This window comes from Ovis canadensis, chromosome 3 (assembly GCF_042477335.2).
Source record: "Ovis canadensis isolate MfBH-ARS-UI-01 breed Bighorn chromosome 3, ARS-UI_OviCan_v2, whole genome shotgun sequence".
Lineage (NCBI taxonomy): Eukaryota > Metazoa > Chordata > Mammalia > Artiodactyla > Bovidae > Ovis > Ovis canadensis.
The window spans coordinates 28,943,827-28,961,238 of NC_091247.1; the positions used below are offsets into that span (position 1 = coordinate 28,943,827).

The following is a 17,412-nucleotide window of genomic DNA, read 5'->3' on the forward strand; positions in this document are numbered from 1 at the left end:
GTTTGACAGCTTTGCTGAAGTATAATTCAGGTACAACAAACTTGCATGTAAAGTGTGTAGTGTGACACTTGACAGAATGTGTGTGACCATGAAATGATTATAATCAAGATAATAAATACATCAGACACCCCCAGAAATTTCTTCTGCCCCCCTCAACACTGATCAACTTTCTGTCAGTACAGTTTACATATTCTAGAAATTGTATGTAAACAATGGAATACAGTGTATATTGTCTCAGGTTTCTTTCACTCAGGGTAATTATTTTTGAGATCTATCTATGTTGTGGTGTGTACCAATACTTTGCTCCTTTATATTGCTGTTTTAGTTTTAATTGTGTGGCATACAGTCATTGTATGATTCCATTTTTACTTCAAGAACAAACTGATCATTCAGGTTTGGGTATTTTGCAGACATTTTCCTGATAGTGAGTAAAGTGAGCTTGACACTTTAAGGAAAACACCTGATGGTATTTGTCAATGATAAAATTTAAGATTTAAAGCCAAAATTGAAAAGTTGAAAAATATGTGGACTGTCAATGCAAGCTTGATGCTTTCCCAGTATTTGGGTTTTCTAATAAAGTTGATGGTGATATTAATTTAACTTGATGTTGGTTAATGTGCTATGTATGAAAGTTTTGTATAACTGAATCAATATTTTCAAATCAGTGTATCTTTGAAATCATTCATGTTTGAAAATCTCATTCAAGATGCATGATAGACCAAGGAAGTTTAAGGTAACAGAGTACAAAAATTTGTTAATATGACATTCCATTTTGTAAATAATTTCTAAGAAATGACTTCTCACAGAGCTTTTGTGAATATAAATAAATCCTCAGTTATATGCAAAAGCTGTTAAAGTGCTCCTCCCTTCTCTAACTACATTATCTCTATGTGGTCAGTTTTTATTCATATACTTTACCCAGAACAACCTATTGCATACTGAATGCAGAAGCAGCTGTGAAAATACAACAATTTTCGTTAAGCAGACATTGAGGTTTTCAAAAATTGTAATTTTTCGGTTCTGAAAAATAATCTTCATGAAAGTACCAAAACTTAATGGGTTTATTGTTATTTGAAAGTGAATTACTAAATATTTTAAAATTTACTATTTATAATATGGTAAATGTTGACAGAGTCATGTATATGTTCTTTGGGGTCTGTCTTAGCTTGGACTGCTATAACAAAATACCTTAAACTGAATGGCCTATAAACAATGGAAATCTATTTCTCATAGTTTTGCAGGCTGAGAAGTCCAAGATCAAGGTTCTTACTGATTTACTATCTAGTGAGAACCTGTTTTTCATGGGGATGGTCTTGATCCCTGTCTCCTGTACAGTGTCATGAACCTCCGTCCATAATTCATCAGGCACTCTTTCAGATCTAGTCCCTTAAATCTGTTTCTCACTTCCTCTGTATAATCATAAGGGATTTGATTTAGGTCATACCTGAATGGTCTAGTGGTTTTCCCTAGTGTCTTCAATTTAAGTCTGAATTTGGCATAAGGAGCTCATGATCTGAGCCAGTCATCTCCCAGTCTTGTTTTTGCTGACTGTCTAGAGCTTCTCCATCTTTGGCTGCAAAGAATAGAATCAATCTGATGTTGGTGTCGACCATCTGGTGATGTCCATGTGTAGAGTCTTCTCTTGTGTTGTTGGGAGAGGGTGTTTGCTATGACCAGTGAGTTCTCTTGGCAAAACTCTATTAGTCTTTGCCCTGCTTCATTCCGCATTCCAAGGCCAAATTTGCCTGTTACTCCAGGTGTTTCTTGACTTCCTACCTTTGCATTCCAGTCTTCTGTAATGAAAAGGACATATTTTTTGGGTGTTAGTTCTAAAAGGTCTTGTAGGTCTTCATAGAACCGTTCAACTGTGTGGATCACAATAAACTGTAGAAAATTCTGAAAGAGATGGGAATACCAGACCACCTGACCTGCCTCTTGAGAAAGCTATATGCAGGCCAGGAAGCAGCAGTTAAAACTGGGCATGGAACAAGAGACTTGTTCCAAATACAAAAAGGAGTATGTCAAGGCTGTATATTATCACCCTGCTTGTTTAACTTATATGCAGAGTACATCATGAGAAATGCTGGGCTGGATGAAGCACAAGCTGGAATCAAGATTGCCGGGAGAAATATCAATAACCTCAGATATGCAGATGACACCACCCTTATGAAAGTGAAGAGGAACTAAAAAGCCTCTTGATGAAAGTGAAAGTGGAGAGTGAAAAAGTTGACATTACTTTGCCAACAAAGGTCCATCTGGTCAAGGCTATGGTTTTTCCTGTGGTCATGTATGGATGTGAGAGTTGGACTGCGAAGAAAGCTGAGGCCGAAGAATTGATGCTTTTGAACTGTGGTGCTGGAGAAGACTCTTGAGACTCTTGGACTGCAAGGAGATCCAACCAGTCCATTCTAAAAGAGATCAGCCCTGGGATTTCTTTGGAAGGAATGATGCTAAAGCTGAAACTCCAGTACTTTGGCCACCTCATGCGAAGGGTTGACTCATTGGAAAAGACTCTGATGCTGGCAGGGATTGGGGGCAGAAGGAAAAGGGGGTGACAGAGGATGAGATGGCTGAATGGCATCACTGACTCGATGGACATGAGTTTGAGTGAACTCCTGGAGTTGGTGATGGACAGGGAGGCCTGGCGTGCTGCGATTCATGGGGTTGTAAAGAGTCGGACACGACTGAGCGACTGAACTGAACTGAGAGCCTGCTTCCTGGTTTACATTTTTTCACTGATGTATGTGTTTTGCCTCTTTTGTCTCAAGAAAGCTTTAAGGTTTGATTGTTTTCTACTAATTGCTGTGTTTTCATTGATTCACTGATCACATTCATGAGAGCTCAGTTCTCATGAGATAGTCTTATCCCATTATTGGGAGATACAGTTTCAACATATAAATTTAGGGGGAGAGGACACACAACCTCAGTCCTCATTAACTGATAGGTGTATAAAAGGGTCCTGAGGCCAGATATTTGAGAACTGGTAATGCACATTGTGTATTATATTTTAAAAAAGATCATTCTGGTTACAGTGCTGAGAATCATCATGACTGAGAGTAAGGTAGGGTTAAAGACTGAGCAGGAAGACAAGTTAGGGACTTAGCATTACAGATTACAGGAGTTTGGGCCAAGCAGCAGAGATGGAAGAAATGTCAAGAGTTTTTTTGTACTCTGGAGATGAATCTAGTAATATTCCTTGATGGATTATGTGTGAATGCGAAAGTCACTCAGTTGTGTTTGTCTCTTTGCTATATATGGACTATACAGTCCATGGAATTCTCCAGGCCAGAATACTGGAGTGGGGAGCTTTTCCTTCTCCAGGGGATCTTCCCAACCCAGAAATTGAACCCAGGTCTTCTGCATTGCAGGCGGATTCTTTACAAGCTGAGCCATCAGGGAAACTGGATGGCTTCCAGTTGGAAAAAAGTGGAGTCAAATGTGACAGAAGATATTTGGACTGAGGAAATAATTTTTTAAAATGTGGTAAATTATATTGATTTTTATATATTTTTAAATTGATTTCAGTTTTGTTACAGCTTTATTTTTTGTAATACTTTAAATAAAAAATTTGGTAGCCTCTTTTGTCTCATGAGGAAAGCTTTAAGATTAGATTGTTTTTCTACTAATTCTTTAGATGGTTTTAAAGAATTCTTTTATCTCCCTGGGATTTGTTTTTGCTTTCAGTAAAACATTTTCTCAACCAGCATTTTGATATGGATAATTGCTTTTTTTGTGGGAGGTTATTCTGTCTGTTATAGGATATTTAGCAGCATCTCTACCATATATTCGGAGAAGGCAATGGCACCCCACTCCAGTACTCTTGCCTGGAAAATCCCATGGACGGAGGAGCCTGGTGGGCTGCAGTCCATGGGATCACGAAATTGGACATGACTGAGCAACTTCACTTTCACTTTTCACTCTCCTGCATTGGAGAAGGAAATGGCAACCCACTCCAGTGTTCTTGCCTGGAGAATCCCAGGTAGGCTGCCGTCTATGGGGTCACACACAGTCGGACACACAATCCCATGGACAGAGGAGCCTCGTGGGCTGCAGTCCATTGGGTTGCAAAAGAGTTGGACACAACTTAGCGACTAACAAACAACTGGCATATGCCTGGTATATGCCAGTGGGAACCCTGACCCTGGCCCAGTTATGATAAGTGAATATATCTCCAGGCATAGCAAATGTCCCCTATGGGACAACATTGTCCTTGATTAAGGAACTACTTCAGTAAAGAATGTTAACAAAATTGAAGCCCTGATTTTGAAACATGCAATTTTAAAAGTACTCTGTGCTGTTTATTTTTACTGTATCAGTATCCTTAAAGACCTAAACCTAGAAACCATTTTGAATATATGGAGAATATAGGAGGAGGAAAACGAAGGCACAGATGCCTAATTTGATCCAGTCTTTTGAAACATGGTAACCTTGCCAGAATGCTAGTCAGAGTTTGACCAGAATTATGTTAAATTTTGAAAAAAGAATAAGCTGTTTCTATCCCATAAGGGTGCTTTTCCTTTTTTTTTTTCTTTTTAGATTTTTGGTTTTTAATTTGTATCTTTCACTTTTTATTTCTTTTCCATGATTTACATGGGTTAGTTGAAAGAGCAGTGTGAAACAGTGGGAGTAATGTGAGAGGAGAACTTGGAGAACTGGACTGAATCAGAAAATGTAAATTCAAGCTCGCTCCTGTATTTCCTTTATCTTAAGTTTTTTCATTTGAAAAAATGGAAGTCTTATTGCATTATCTGTTAAACTAATGTGCAGAAAACTTTTTTTTAAATGTAAAGCATTATAAGAAGTTCTTAATATAAGGAAAGAAATTCAGATTTCTCTTAGAAAATTTACAAATCAAAAATTTAAATTACTTACATGACTCATTAAGAGTGGCATCATCTCTAATATGTATTGTGTAGAATAAGGGAATTTTAGTGTAGGAAGAGGTTTCCATATCAATTTTAATAGTTTTATAGATTATATTTTCACAAACCTTAGCAGAACAGTGATACTTTGAATTTTTGACGTAAATTTAATTCATGAGTTTGTGAACTTTGAATTTAACTTTTTAAAATAGTCTACTTTTTAAAGAAGAAATAAAATATTTCAATATGATATATTAAACTTAAAAGCAGTGATGAGAACTGATTGGTGCCATACAATTAATTTGTTTAAATTGAGGCTCTACTGCATCTTTTTTTTTTTTAAGATTAAGAAAAAAGATTTATTGAGCTGATACATTAAGAGGCAGATAGCATGACTCAAAAAAAACCACAATATGGGTTAAATGATCTTCATATTTAAATAATTACTAGTGTCATCCTTGAATCCAAAATAAGACGGATGTGTGTTTTTTATAGATGGGGAAACAGTGGAAACAGTGTCAGACTTTTTTTTTTGGGGCTCCAGAATCACTGCAGATGGTGACTGCAGCCAATGAAATTAAAAGACGCTTACTCCTTGGAAGAAAAGTTGTGACCAACCTAGATAGTATATTCAAAAGCAGAGACATTACTTTGCCGAATAAGGTCCATCTAGTCAAGGCTATGGTTTTTCCTGTGGTCATGTATGGATGTGAGAGTTGGACTGTGAAGAAGGCGGAGCGCTGAAGAATTGATGCTTCTGAACTGTGGTGTTGGAGAAGACTCTTGAGAGTCCCTTGGACTGCAAGGCGATCCAACCAGTCCATTCTGAAGGAGATCCGCCCTGGGATTTCTTTGGAAGGAATGATGCTAAAGCTGAAACTCCAGTACTTTGGCCACCTCATGAGAAGAGTTGACTCATTGGAAAAGACTCTGGTCCTGGGAGGGATTGGGGGCAGGAGGAGAAGGGGACAGCCGAGGAAGAGATGGCTGGATGGCATCACGGACTCGATGGACGTGAGTCTGGGTGAACTCTGGGAGATGGTGATGAACAGGGAGGCCTGGTGTGCTGCGATTCATGGGGTCGCAAAGAGTCGGACACGACTGAGCGACTGAACTGAACTGAACTGATAATTGACTTACTGTGTTTCAGGTAAACAGCAAAATGATTAAGTTGTTTGTTTATATTCAGGTTATTTTCCATTTTAGTTTATTATAAGATATCAAATATAGTTCCTTGTCAGCAAACATTTGTTGCTTGATCTATTTTATGTATAGGAGTTTGTATCTGTTAATCTCATACTCCTAATTTATCCCACCCCTGCCTTCCCCTTTGGTAACTGTCTGCTTTATTTTTGTTTGAACTTACCTGTATCTGATCATGTACTATTGGGAAAGTGTTACAAATGTCTGAGCCTAATTTTTCCCCTAATTTTTCCCACTGTTAACAAATACAATATTAAGGGAAATTATATGATGGAGCTGCTATAAGACTGTGTTCATCAGAATGATTTTATTATTCTCATTTACTAGCTTTATATTTGTATAAATTTATGAAATTATTGGGACTTCCCTGGTGGCTCAGAAGGTAGAGAATCCCCCTGCAATGCAGGAAACCTGGGTTTGATTCCTGGGTTGGGAAGATCCACTGGAGGAGGGCATGGCAACCCTCTCCAGTATTTTTGCCTAGAGAATCCCCATGGACAGAGGAGCCTGGTGGTCTACAGTCCATGGGGTGGCAGAGTTGGACATGACTGAGCAACTCAGCACAGCACATGAAATTATTACCATAGCGTTTATGAATCTGATTGATAGATACTTGAAGTTTTCTATTTACTTTTTGCACCTTAGATTAAGAAGGATTTCTGCTATTGCAAAAAAAGAAAAAAAGTTTGAAAAACCCAAATTTAACTCAGCCCTCTCATTTTACAGATGTGGAATCTGATTCTAAGAAAACAGTTCCCCAAACTTCATACTGTTAATTGAGTCTCAAGTAAAACTCAAGTTTCCTGATGTCCTAATCTTGTGTACAAAGTGTAAGTACTTTCTGTCAATGTAATAATAATCTAAGGAATATAATACTGAATAGAGTTTGGATCTAGAACATCTTTAAGTTATATCCTTAAATAATTGTCCCTTGTATAAAATAATTGGTTGAATTTCCTGTTGATTTTTTTCCCTAATTTTCTCTGAATTGTTATAGTTTGATGACCTTCAGATACACAAGGGCAGGAGCTTTATCCATGACCCAGTGAACCTTCTTCATGATCCTATTGGGCAAGCATTGGAGAGGCAGGTGCAGGAGGCTGATTGATAGTCTTTGAATAAGTTCTGTCTGCCTGACTAAGAATCTTTTCCATAGTGAGCCCTTCAATGCACATCACATGCGACCTACAAGTTTTCTTCATATGCCAAGTCTGAGAGGCTCATCCATATGCCTTTTCTTCAGATTTATTTTGTAACAGATCCTCCAGTCTTGTTCCTTCAGAATTGCTAATCATCCTGCAGAAACTATTAGCTGTGGCCTACTAATATGCATAGGTTCTTAACTGAAACAGTTTCTTCTTCAGGCAAAGTAGATGTACTGGTAGTCCTGTCAGCTTGAATATCTCCTGGATTGGGATACCGTGCTTTTGTGGTCCATTTCTGGAAGTTACAGGCATTAGGTGAGAGAGTATGTGCAGATCAAGCTCAGATTTTTTTTCCCCCTTTCTCTGTGAAATTCTCCATGAGGCCATTTGTTTTGTTTGAAGGAGGGACAGCAGTGTGGAGGAACAGGCTTCTGGTAGTTGGGGTAACCTCATCACATAACTTCCTTTGGGCTTTTCTTTGGTCTATTTTGTATATACCACATTTGTTTCATCAAGGAATCCTTCTGGCAGCATCTGCTTTTTATATCTAAAGTGTGTGTGATTCCTGGAAGACTTAACTATATTTTTCCTTTTCCTATCTACTCAGGTGACCCTTTGGGTGAATACCAAGAAGAATGTTCTTGGTATAATCAAACACAGGATCCTTTCTTAATAATACTTGGTCTTCTCTTCATGTAAGGTATTATAGATTTATAAACTGACTTAACTCTGATAATTGAGTAGAGGCCTGTGACTTTAATTAAAGGCAGCTTAGTCTAATGAGAGTCTTTAATGTATTGCTCATTGATTTTTATTCTTAAGGACATCAGGGTCAAGTGAGCATTGCCTGGAATCTCTGTAGATCAAGCCATGCTGATTATCACACCAAGTTAATTATCTGGGAGGAAATAAGAACTGATCTCAGTACCCAGATGACCCTAAATCATTCCTCTTTCTCTAACTTTCCAGTGGTCTGTTTCACTGTGTGGACTTGGGTCTTAAGTCTAAGAAAGGGCTTCTCTTCTCTTATCTCTGAGATAACATTTATACTTTGGTAAGATTTTATATTCCTGTCCTTCATGCTGCTTTTTCATTTTTGTATCCTTCTGAGTTTTTTGGGTATTTTCACAAAATTTTCTTGTCTTCCGTTCATCTTTATTTTGCATTGACTTTCCTTATTGCCGTAGGGACATTCCCATTGACTCTTATGTGTGGGTAGTTATTCCTGATTTCAGTTGCCGGATCTTAATGACTACTTAGTCATATAAAGATGCATTATCCTCTTTTGGGCTTTTTAAAAACAGGAATCGAACTGTTGAAAAACAATGTTTTGCTGTTTCCTTCAATACAATGTTTATTCGTGAGGTGTGGGTTTCCTTTGTTTCTTTTAAGTGGTTCCCTCATTTTTTTTTTTTTTAGCTCCAGTGTTTTTTTCTCTTTCTCTCTCATTATCATAGAAAAAAAATTGTCAACTATTAGAGTCAAGCTGGAGTTAGGCTGTATCCTACCACAATAGATGTTGGTTCTTACCTGAATTTGGGGGCTATTTTATACTTCTTGAATATTTGACTTACAGTTTTTAGAATTCTAACAATGTAGAGAAACTTAGCTGGAGCCGTAGTTATAGTAGAGAGCTTTGCCTCTGTGCTAAAGATTTATTTTCCTCTCCCCCTCCCTCTACACTTTTTGTGGGTGCCACCCATGCCAGTGACAGAGGCTTCCCAGGTGGCGCTAGTGCTAAAGAACCCACCTGCCAATGCAGGAAACATAAGAGATGCAGGTTTGATCCCTGGGTTGTCAAGATCCCCTGAAGGAGGGTGTGGTGACCCACTCCAGTATTCTTGCCTAGAGAATCCCAATGGATAGAGGAGCCTGGTAGGCTGCAGTCCATAGGGTTGCAAAGAGTCAGACATGACTGAGTGATTTGACATGTACACATGCTAGTGACAAGCCTGGATGTACTTAACCTGTCTCAGGATCTTTCCATGCCTGGCTTTCCTTACTGGTGTCCCAACCTATTGTCTCAACTTGTTGCCCTCAGAGGAGGAACCTGGACTTGTATAATGATGCTGATAGGGTCCACATACTGCTAATTGACACAAAGTAGGAAGTATAAACAGTGTGTCCCCTGTTGGGTAACCATCCACCCTTGCTTCTAGCACTCACCCCTTGGAATTATGGGTACTGGAAGAAGTCTGCATGAAGGAGTGTAGTTTTCCAGTAGGCTTTATTTGGCTTTCTTCCATTATACCATCAGTCCAATATCTAGTAGAGATTTGTTAGTCTCTTGAAAAATACTGCTTTTTTTTTTTTTGTTTTCCAGTGAGTATATTCCTCTCCCCATTTTTAAATGTTCTCTTGGTTATTTCAGTAGAATTTTTTGAAAGTGTGAAAGGCAATGAGTGGTCAGATGCATTTTATTTATTTCATCATCTTGTTCAATATGTATAATTTTTACCAACATGTTCAGTTTGATAAATACAGACATGGAATTACTTTTATATTTAATATATGTTTACATACATCTAAGACTAATTTGGTTTATGTTTACATACATATAAGACTAATTTCATTTAATTTTGACAACTGTCTGTCCAGAAGCTAATAGGTTCTTATTATTTGTTTTTTAGAAAATGGATCCTACATCTTTGTTACCAACCCTTTTAAATGTGAATCTGACAATATCACATATAGAATGTCTTCCCAAGGACGTTTTGGTGAAATTTCAAGGCAGAAATAACATTGAATGTGAGTTTGACTACCATATATTGCAGAGGGAAATACAGCATATTCAAAAAGGAAACAGTAGTGTAGACATTGATGACTTCTGTTTGGTTGAAGAAAGAGTATCAGGAGAATGGCAGAGAGGAAGAGTTGTGGAAAAGAAAAATGAACTCTATACTGTGCTCCTCATAGATCGCGGAGAGGAACTGAGAGTTGACAGTACGCACGTTGCTTCAGCCTGTGACAACTTATTTGAGCTACCACCACGGGTAACATTTGGCATTTTGGCCAACATACTACCAGCTGGGGAAAAATGGTCTCCCAAGGCTTTGAATTATTTCAGGTCATTAGTAGGACTACAAGTGAAAGGTTGTGTACAAGCTGTTTTGCCTCTTCAGATGATTCTTCTTGAAGTGCCAAACATAATATCCCAGGTTCTTGAATTACAGTTAGGGAGACTCATTGATGGAGATTCATTTCGTCTTATTGTGGAAATGGTAAAAGAATTCCCCAAACAAATGCCAGATTCATTACACCATAAAAGACCTGAATCATCATTAAGTAATAACGATACTTTACTTGATATTCAGCATGTTCTGGATAATTTGCAACCATCTTTGTCAGTGGGCAGTACTGAAAGTGTAAAAGTATCATCTGCCTTGAGCCCAAGTAAATTTTATTGCCAATTAATTAAATGGATTCCAGAGTTAGAAAACTTTACAACATCTATGACATTGCATTATGATATTATCAGCCAAGGAAGTAGTCCCACCTGTGATAATTTTGGACTACTTTGTGTTGCCAGAAGGAGAAATGGACAGTGGCATAGAGGAATTCTTCAGCAGCTTTTGCCCAATAATCAAGTGAGAATTTGGTTTATGGATTATGGCAGTAGTGAGACTATACCTTCAGTTCATGTAAAGAAACTTAAACAAGATTTTATCTTAGTACCATTATTTTCATTTCCATGTTCTCTAACATGTTTACACAGTCCAGACAGAGATACAAGAAAATTTCAACTGAGTATATTTAAACAAGCCTTGTTAGGACAGGTAGTATATGCACACCTTGATCAGTTCAATAAGGATGAGCATTTGTATTATGTAACCTTAGAAAGTCAAGAGTCTGCAATTAGTTCTAAGTGTCTGCTGAAGACTGTAGGCACACAAGTACTTTGTCCAGTGTCTGATTCAAAAATTTATAATAGGCTGAGGGCGACTAGTGCTTCTGAGGTAAACAGCTTTGCAGTTGAGAGTTTTATTGCAAACACTGAGCGGTCGATAGACTCTCTAAGTAAAAAAGATACTTTTAAAATAGATTTTCCTGTTAAAACTGTAGAAATGAAGATAGAGGCTGCCTACATAGCTTTTGTAGTGTATGTATTAAACCCATCAAATTTCTGGGTACGTACTAATGAACATCAGAATGAATTTCAAGATATAATGAAAAATATAAACAAATATTATGATTTGTGTGAAAATGATGAACTGATTCTAAGAAATCCAGAACCTGGATTATTTTGTTGTGCTAGATATAGCAAGGATAGACATTTTTATAGAGCTGTCATCACTGAAATTAATGGTTATAAGATTAATGTTTATTTTTTAGATTATGGAAATACTGATTCCATACCATTTTTTGATGTAAAAATTTTGCTTCCAGAGTTCTGTGAGTTGCCTGCTTTAGCCATGTGCTGTTCACTTGCACATATATTTCCTATTGAAGATTTATGGGTGAAGGCTGCTGTTGATTATTTTAAAAAAATTGTCCTGAACAAAGCAGTTTTGCTTCAGGTTATAGCAAAAAAAGATGACAAATATACTGTAAATATTCAGAGTATTGAAGCCTCAGAAAATAGTGATGTTGTCTCTCTTATGTTACAAGCTGGATATGCAGAATATTGGGAAGTAGAACCAGAATGTTGTCCAAAATTTGTAAGTGAATATTCAGTGTTAAATTTAAAATCTAAAAACAAAGTTAACGTTAAAGTCATATCTGCCCTTGAAGGACCTCAGTCTAAAAGGTACCATTCAAATAAGCTAAAAGAAAGTAATTTGTCTTTGTTAAAGTCCCCACCTGTTAATTTCTCTGACTTAAAAAACCCTTTCACCTTGTCTGTGGGACCTGAGTCACCATGGCGTTATAAAGAATATGTGTTTAAACCAGGAACAGTCCTTGAAGTTAAGTGTTCTTATTCTTGTGGCCCAGGTGACTTCTTATGCCAGCTGCAATGTAAGTTAGAAGATTTAAAATTACTAATGGAACAACTTCAGGATTATTATAGTGTTCATTCTGATCCTTATCAGGTTGGGCAGATGGCTTGTGTTGCTAAATCCTCTAAAGATGGGAAGTGGTATAGAGCTGCTATTTTGACTCAAATATCAAAAAAAGAATTTGATGTAGTACTGGTTGATTATGGCTACCAGGAAAGAGTTTTAATTAGAGATCTTTGTGCTATTAAGCCACATTTTCTTTCTTTAGAAGCCCAGGCCTTCAGATGTAGTCTTAACCATTTAGTTGAACCCATTAGTTGTAAAGTATTCAGTTGGTCGAGAGAAGCGTGCAGAGACTTTGAGAATTTTATTTCTTCATCTAGAGGGTTATTGACTTGTGTCATCTTTGCCATAGTTCTTATATATCCAAACTGTTTAAGTAATTTAGTGGATTTACAGTCTCCGTTTACTAGTGCAAAAGAATTTCTTATTCGTCATGGCTCTGCACAGTATTGTACAGTATCAAAGCCATTTCCATCTTCAGTTCATCTTTACAGTTACTGTTATTCTTCCTTCAATATAAAAATTGGAAGTGAGGAAGAAATATATATATCTCACATATATAGTCCTCAAAAGTTTTATTGCCAACTTAGTAGAAATAATAAAGACCTAGAGATGATAGAAACAAAAATCAGGGAAATTAGTTACCTCAGTGATTGCCCCAAATATAATTTTAGTAAAATGAGATTATGTATATCTAAGTATGTAGAGGATGGTCTCTCTTATAGAGCTTTATCAATGCCGACAGATTCATTATCTGACTTCCTGGTGTATTTTGTGGACTTTGGAAATAAGCAGTTAGTAGAAGAAAGTATGTTGAGGGCTGTTTCAGATGAATTTCCAGAGTTGCTGTTTACACCTATGCAAGCTATTCAGTGTTTTTTGTCAGATCTTAGCAATGTAGATATTCCAGCAGAAATCAATAACTGGTTTGCAGATAAATATTTTGGAAAACCATTAAGGGCAAAAATACTATCCAGGGAGCCAGATGGCCAGTTTGGTGTGGACTTATATGATGGATATCAACATATAAATCAGAAAATTAAGATGTTGCTTCATGCTTATCAAAAAAAACATTGTGACCAAGCACAGTGTGTGAAAAAGGATCATAAAACAAATGAGAATAAAAAAGAGGCTGTTTCCTTGAAAGGCAAAATAGAAAACAATTATCACCGTAACATAAGTAAAACTAGTCTAATAACATATTCTGAAAGCAAAACAGATCAGCTGATGAATCCCAGAAGTATATATGCCAGGCTTTTGAAACCATCAGTTTGCTGTAAAGTGGAACCTGTGTCAAAAAACAAGGTGAAGACATCTTTGCAAGATGAACTTAAAAATAAAGGTGTAGAAATTGTCCCTGAACTTGCACATATTCTTGATGAACATGATGTGGGCCAAAACTCAGTAAAGGTTGTATCACCGTCCTTTATGAGAGAATTAAATCAAGCAGCCTCAAAAAACATACATAGTTATGCCAGACCACAAATTAAAGACCTTCCTCAACCCAAGATTTACTTAAATGCATACGTTAAAGGATATGTTTCTAATATAAGTAATCCAGCGAGTTTCCATATTCAGCTTGCTGAGAATGAAAATTTAATCATCAGACTAGCAGCTGCTCTAAATGTAAGAAGAGCCAGTATAGTGAGAGAGAGAAAATCAGTTAAACCGATGGTAGGAGATCTTGTAGTTGCAGAATACTCTGGTGACAATGCCATTTACAGAGCAGTTATTAAGAAAATTTTGTCAAGAAATTCTTATGAAGTGGAATTTATTGACTATGGTAACACTGCAGTAGTAAGCACATCTAAAATTTATGAAATTAAGAAGGAATTCTTAACCATTCCTCAGCTAGGAGTTCATTCTTTCCTTAGTGGAGTCAAGTGGAATGAACCTAATGAAATATGGGACAGAAAAACTGTGGATTATTTTGCTTCAAGAGTAAGTAACAAAACAGTCTCCTGTGAGTTTTTGAAAAGGCATGAACAGAAATGGGAAGTAAATGTAATTTGTGATGAAAAATGTGTCATTAATGAACTAGTGAAATGGACAGCATGCTCGAAACTACAGAGAATAGTATTACAAATGCCTCAGGTTGTCTCTCAAAAGGTGGGCCCTGTTGATAATGAAATGAAGAAAGGAGGATCAAATGGATATGAAGGTTCTGTGATCCTTCAGCCATCCTACCAACAACTGGTTAGTATTCCTTTTGAAGAGTTAAAACCTGGACAACTTGAAAAGGCTGAAATACTTCATGTTTCAAAAAGTGGAATGTTTTATGTGAAGTTATCTAAAAATAAAAAGACTTTATCAGATTTAACAGTATTAATTACTAAAGAAGTAAGAAACACTGCTTTTTTATCAGTAGAAAATATTGAGCAAGGCTTGGAATGCTTGGCAAAATCTAAGAACACTTTTGAGTGGTATCGATCAAAAGTAGATAAGTATGTTGGTGAGAAAGTGCTTGTTTTTTTAGTAGATTGTGGTAGGTATGAAATAGTGCCTTTATGTAATACTAAGGTGCTTAGTAATGAAATCAGAAATATTCCAAGACAAGCTGTGCCTTGTAAATGGATTTGGTTTGAAAATTTTAGGAAGATGCCATTTGAATCCATTGTGGGTTTGTTTGCTCATTTGGAAATAAGCATCCTTTTCCTGAAATATTTAGACTCTGCTTGGAAAGTAGACATTTTGATAGATGGTCTGTTATTTTTGGAATATTTAAATTTAAATACAGTTCATGTTGAAGAAAACAAATTTAGATCTTCAGGAATTATTTGTAGTGTTGGATCTAAGACTCCCGTATCACCATGTACCATAAGATCATTTCCTTGGACACAGCTTCAAAATGGTAGGCAATATTTTGGTATTGCCACTGCTGTTTCTGATCCATCAGACTTCTGTGTTCAGTTGGAAGATTTCTTTGACACAATGAAATCTCTCTTTATGTTGCTTTCTGATCTACCAGAAGACTTACAAACAGTGCCTCAAGAGCATATAATTCCCGGTTCTAGTTGTTTGTTCAAATATGAATCGGAAGATCAGTGGAATAGAGTAGAAATTTCTGAAGTCTCTGATCAGAATTTACTTCTTATATTGATTGACTATGGATTTTCTGTTTACATACATTATTCAGATATAAAAAATCTTAAAGTTGTTCCTGAAGAACTTCTGAATTTGCCGAGGCTAAGTTATCCTTGCATCTTACATGGTGTCTTACCTGCTGAAGGGAGACATTGGAATGAAGAAGCCAAAAGATTTTTTCAAGATTTCCTGAGTAAACCAGGCTTAGTTTTTCAGTTTAGGGAATACAGTTTTAAAACAAAACTGAACGTAGACATCATTCATGAGAAAAACAATTTGGCAGACATGTTAGTTGCTTCTGGTCTTGGAATTTATTCTAAAGATTCAGCTCATCTTGACGCAGTTACTACTGGATCTATCGAAGTCCAATATAAGTCAGAGAGTAAGCCTATTTGCCAATTGTTAGCTCAAAATAATTACAAAATAGAAAATATAAATTGTACATGCACTGAGAAGCAAGTGCTAAAAAATCTGAAAACTATAAAGAGGAAAGACGTCTATAAACATCTCTTAAGGAAAAGCCATATTAGTAGAAGATTACAGTCTGGAAACTCAGTACTGAGGAGGAAGAAGGTTGATACTGGAACACATAATCCCCGAAGTACCATTACATCTGATACATGTGCAACAGCTTCATTTTGGGAATCACCTAATGGTTTGAAGAATAACACCAATTGCATTGAAAACATTTTTGCAAAGCTAAGTGAAGGATTGCAGGAAAGTGATACAGTGGACTTAAGAAACAACAGGAAAAGCACTACATGTTAATGAAGTAATGGTATCAAAACATTTGAAAGGTAAGTGGACATTTTTAAAGAAATAATTCTATTTTGTAGATTTTGCAGATTCTATTTTTGATTATTTAAAGGTTTGTTATTTACTAAAATTATTCAAGTTGAGAATGCCCTGCAAGATTTTACTAAAAATTTGAATAACTGGATAACTAGAAGAGATCACTTGAATTATGAAATGATGCTTTGCTATTTTTACCTTTTATGAATGCTTTGTGAATGTCATGAAAGTAGAGGATTTGAACCACATATGCATGAACGCGTGCATGACATTTTACAAACTTCAGGGGTTTCCCAAAACTCCTGAAGGTCCACAGATCTCACATTGATCTTGCTATTATTAGAGAGCTTCCTGGGTGCATTTTGAAGAATCAGTTTTCTATTATACTTTGATTCTTATCAGATTACATATATCTTGAGGTTTTTTGAGTGTGATTTTTAGCATATTGACAATGTAATTAAACTTGTAGAATTGACTCTAGCATAGTCATCTGAAAACTTTCAGATATCAAGCTGTTTATGAACATTAAATTTTTAATAGCCTATGTGCTAGAGTTAAAATTTTAATACTCTGTGTGAAGTATTATCTTTTTTGTTTATGTGTGTTATATTTCATTTTATATATGAATTAGTGAGGATTTATAGGTTATAAAGAATATTCTATGCTTAATGAATGCTCCAACTTGTGTATTATCTTTTTTTGTTTATGTGTTATATTTCATTTTATATATGAATTAGTGAGGACTTATAGGTTATAAAGAATATTCTGTGCTTAATGAATGCTCCAACTTGTAGAATATTCTATGCTTAATGAATGCTCCAACTTGTATATTATTCCAACATATACAGGTTACATTGTTTCAGTGAATGGAGGTATCTTGTTTTTAATTGATATATTTTAGAAAGTATTTCATTTGAATTCATATTAGATGTTTTATAGTGAATTGATAAATGCTTTAATATGGGCCCTTTTTTTTCTAATTTTTGAATCCCTCTTTTATCATAGTAGCAGTAATGGTAGAATGCTTATTATGTTCCCAGGTACTAGGTAGAATTATACATATTAGCTTACTTAAAGCTTTCCATCACTCTTTTAAGCTCCATTAAAATGTAGACTAATAACTAGTATCCTACTTCCTTGCCTGAATTCAAAACCACCTTACAGAGACAAGCAGAAAGACAATTGAGCAACATACTACATTTATTAAAAACAAAACAATAGTTGATGAATGTGGCTTACATACATGGGTATAAAGGTTTCCCAATACTGAATCTATAAAAGTAGGCTTAACCCACATAGGCACAGAGGAGAGTTTCTCCATGGGGG

The 17,412-nt window shown here is 36.1% G+C and overlaps 1 protein-coding gene across 1 annotated transcript in view; it reads left to right on the forward strand.

Moving 5' to 3' along the window:
* Nucleotides 1–17,412, forward strand: part of TDRD15 (tudor domain containing 15) — a 90,088-nt gene that overhangs the window by 42,774 nt on the left and 29,902 nt on the right. The window contains exons 4-5 of the mRNA XM_069582658.1: nt 6,792–6,895; nt 9,841–16,091. Of these exons, the coding sequence (XP_069438759.1) occupies nt 9,844–16,062 (6,219 nt within the window). The 5' untranslated portion in view covers nt 6,792–6,895; nt 9,841–9,843 and the 3' untranslated portion in view covers nt 16,063–16,091. The remainder of the gene's footprint in view (nt 1–6,791; nt 6,896–9,840; nt 16,092–17,412) is intronic.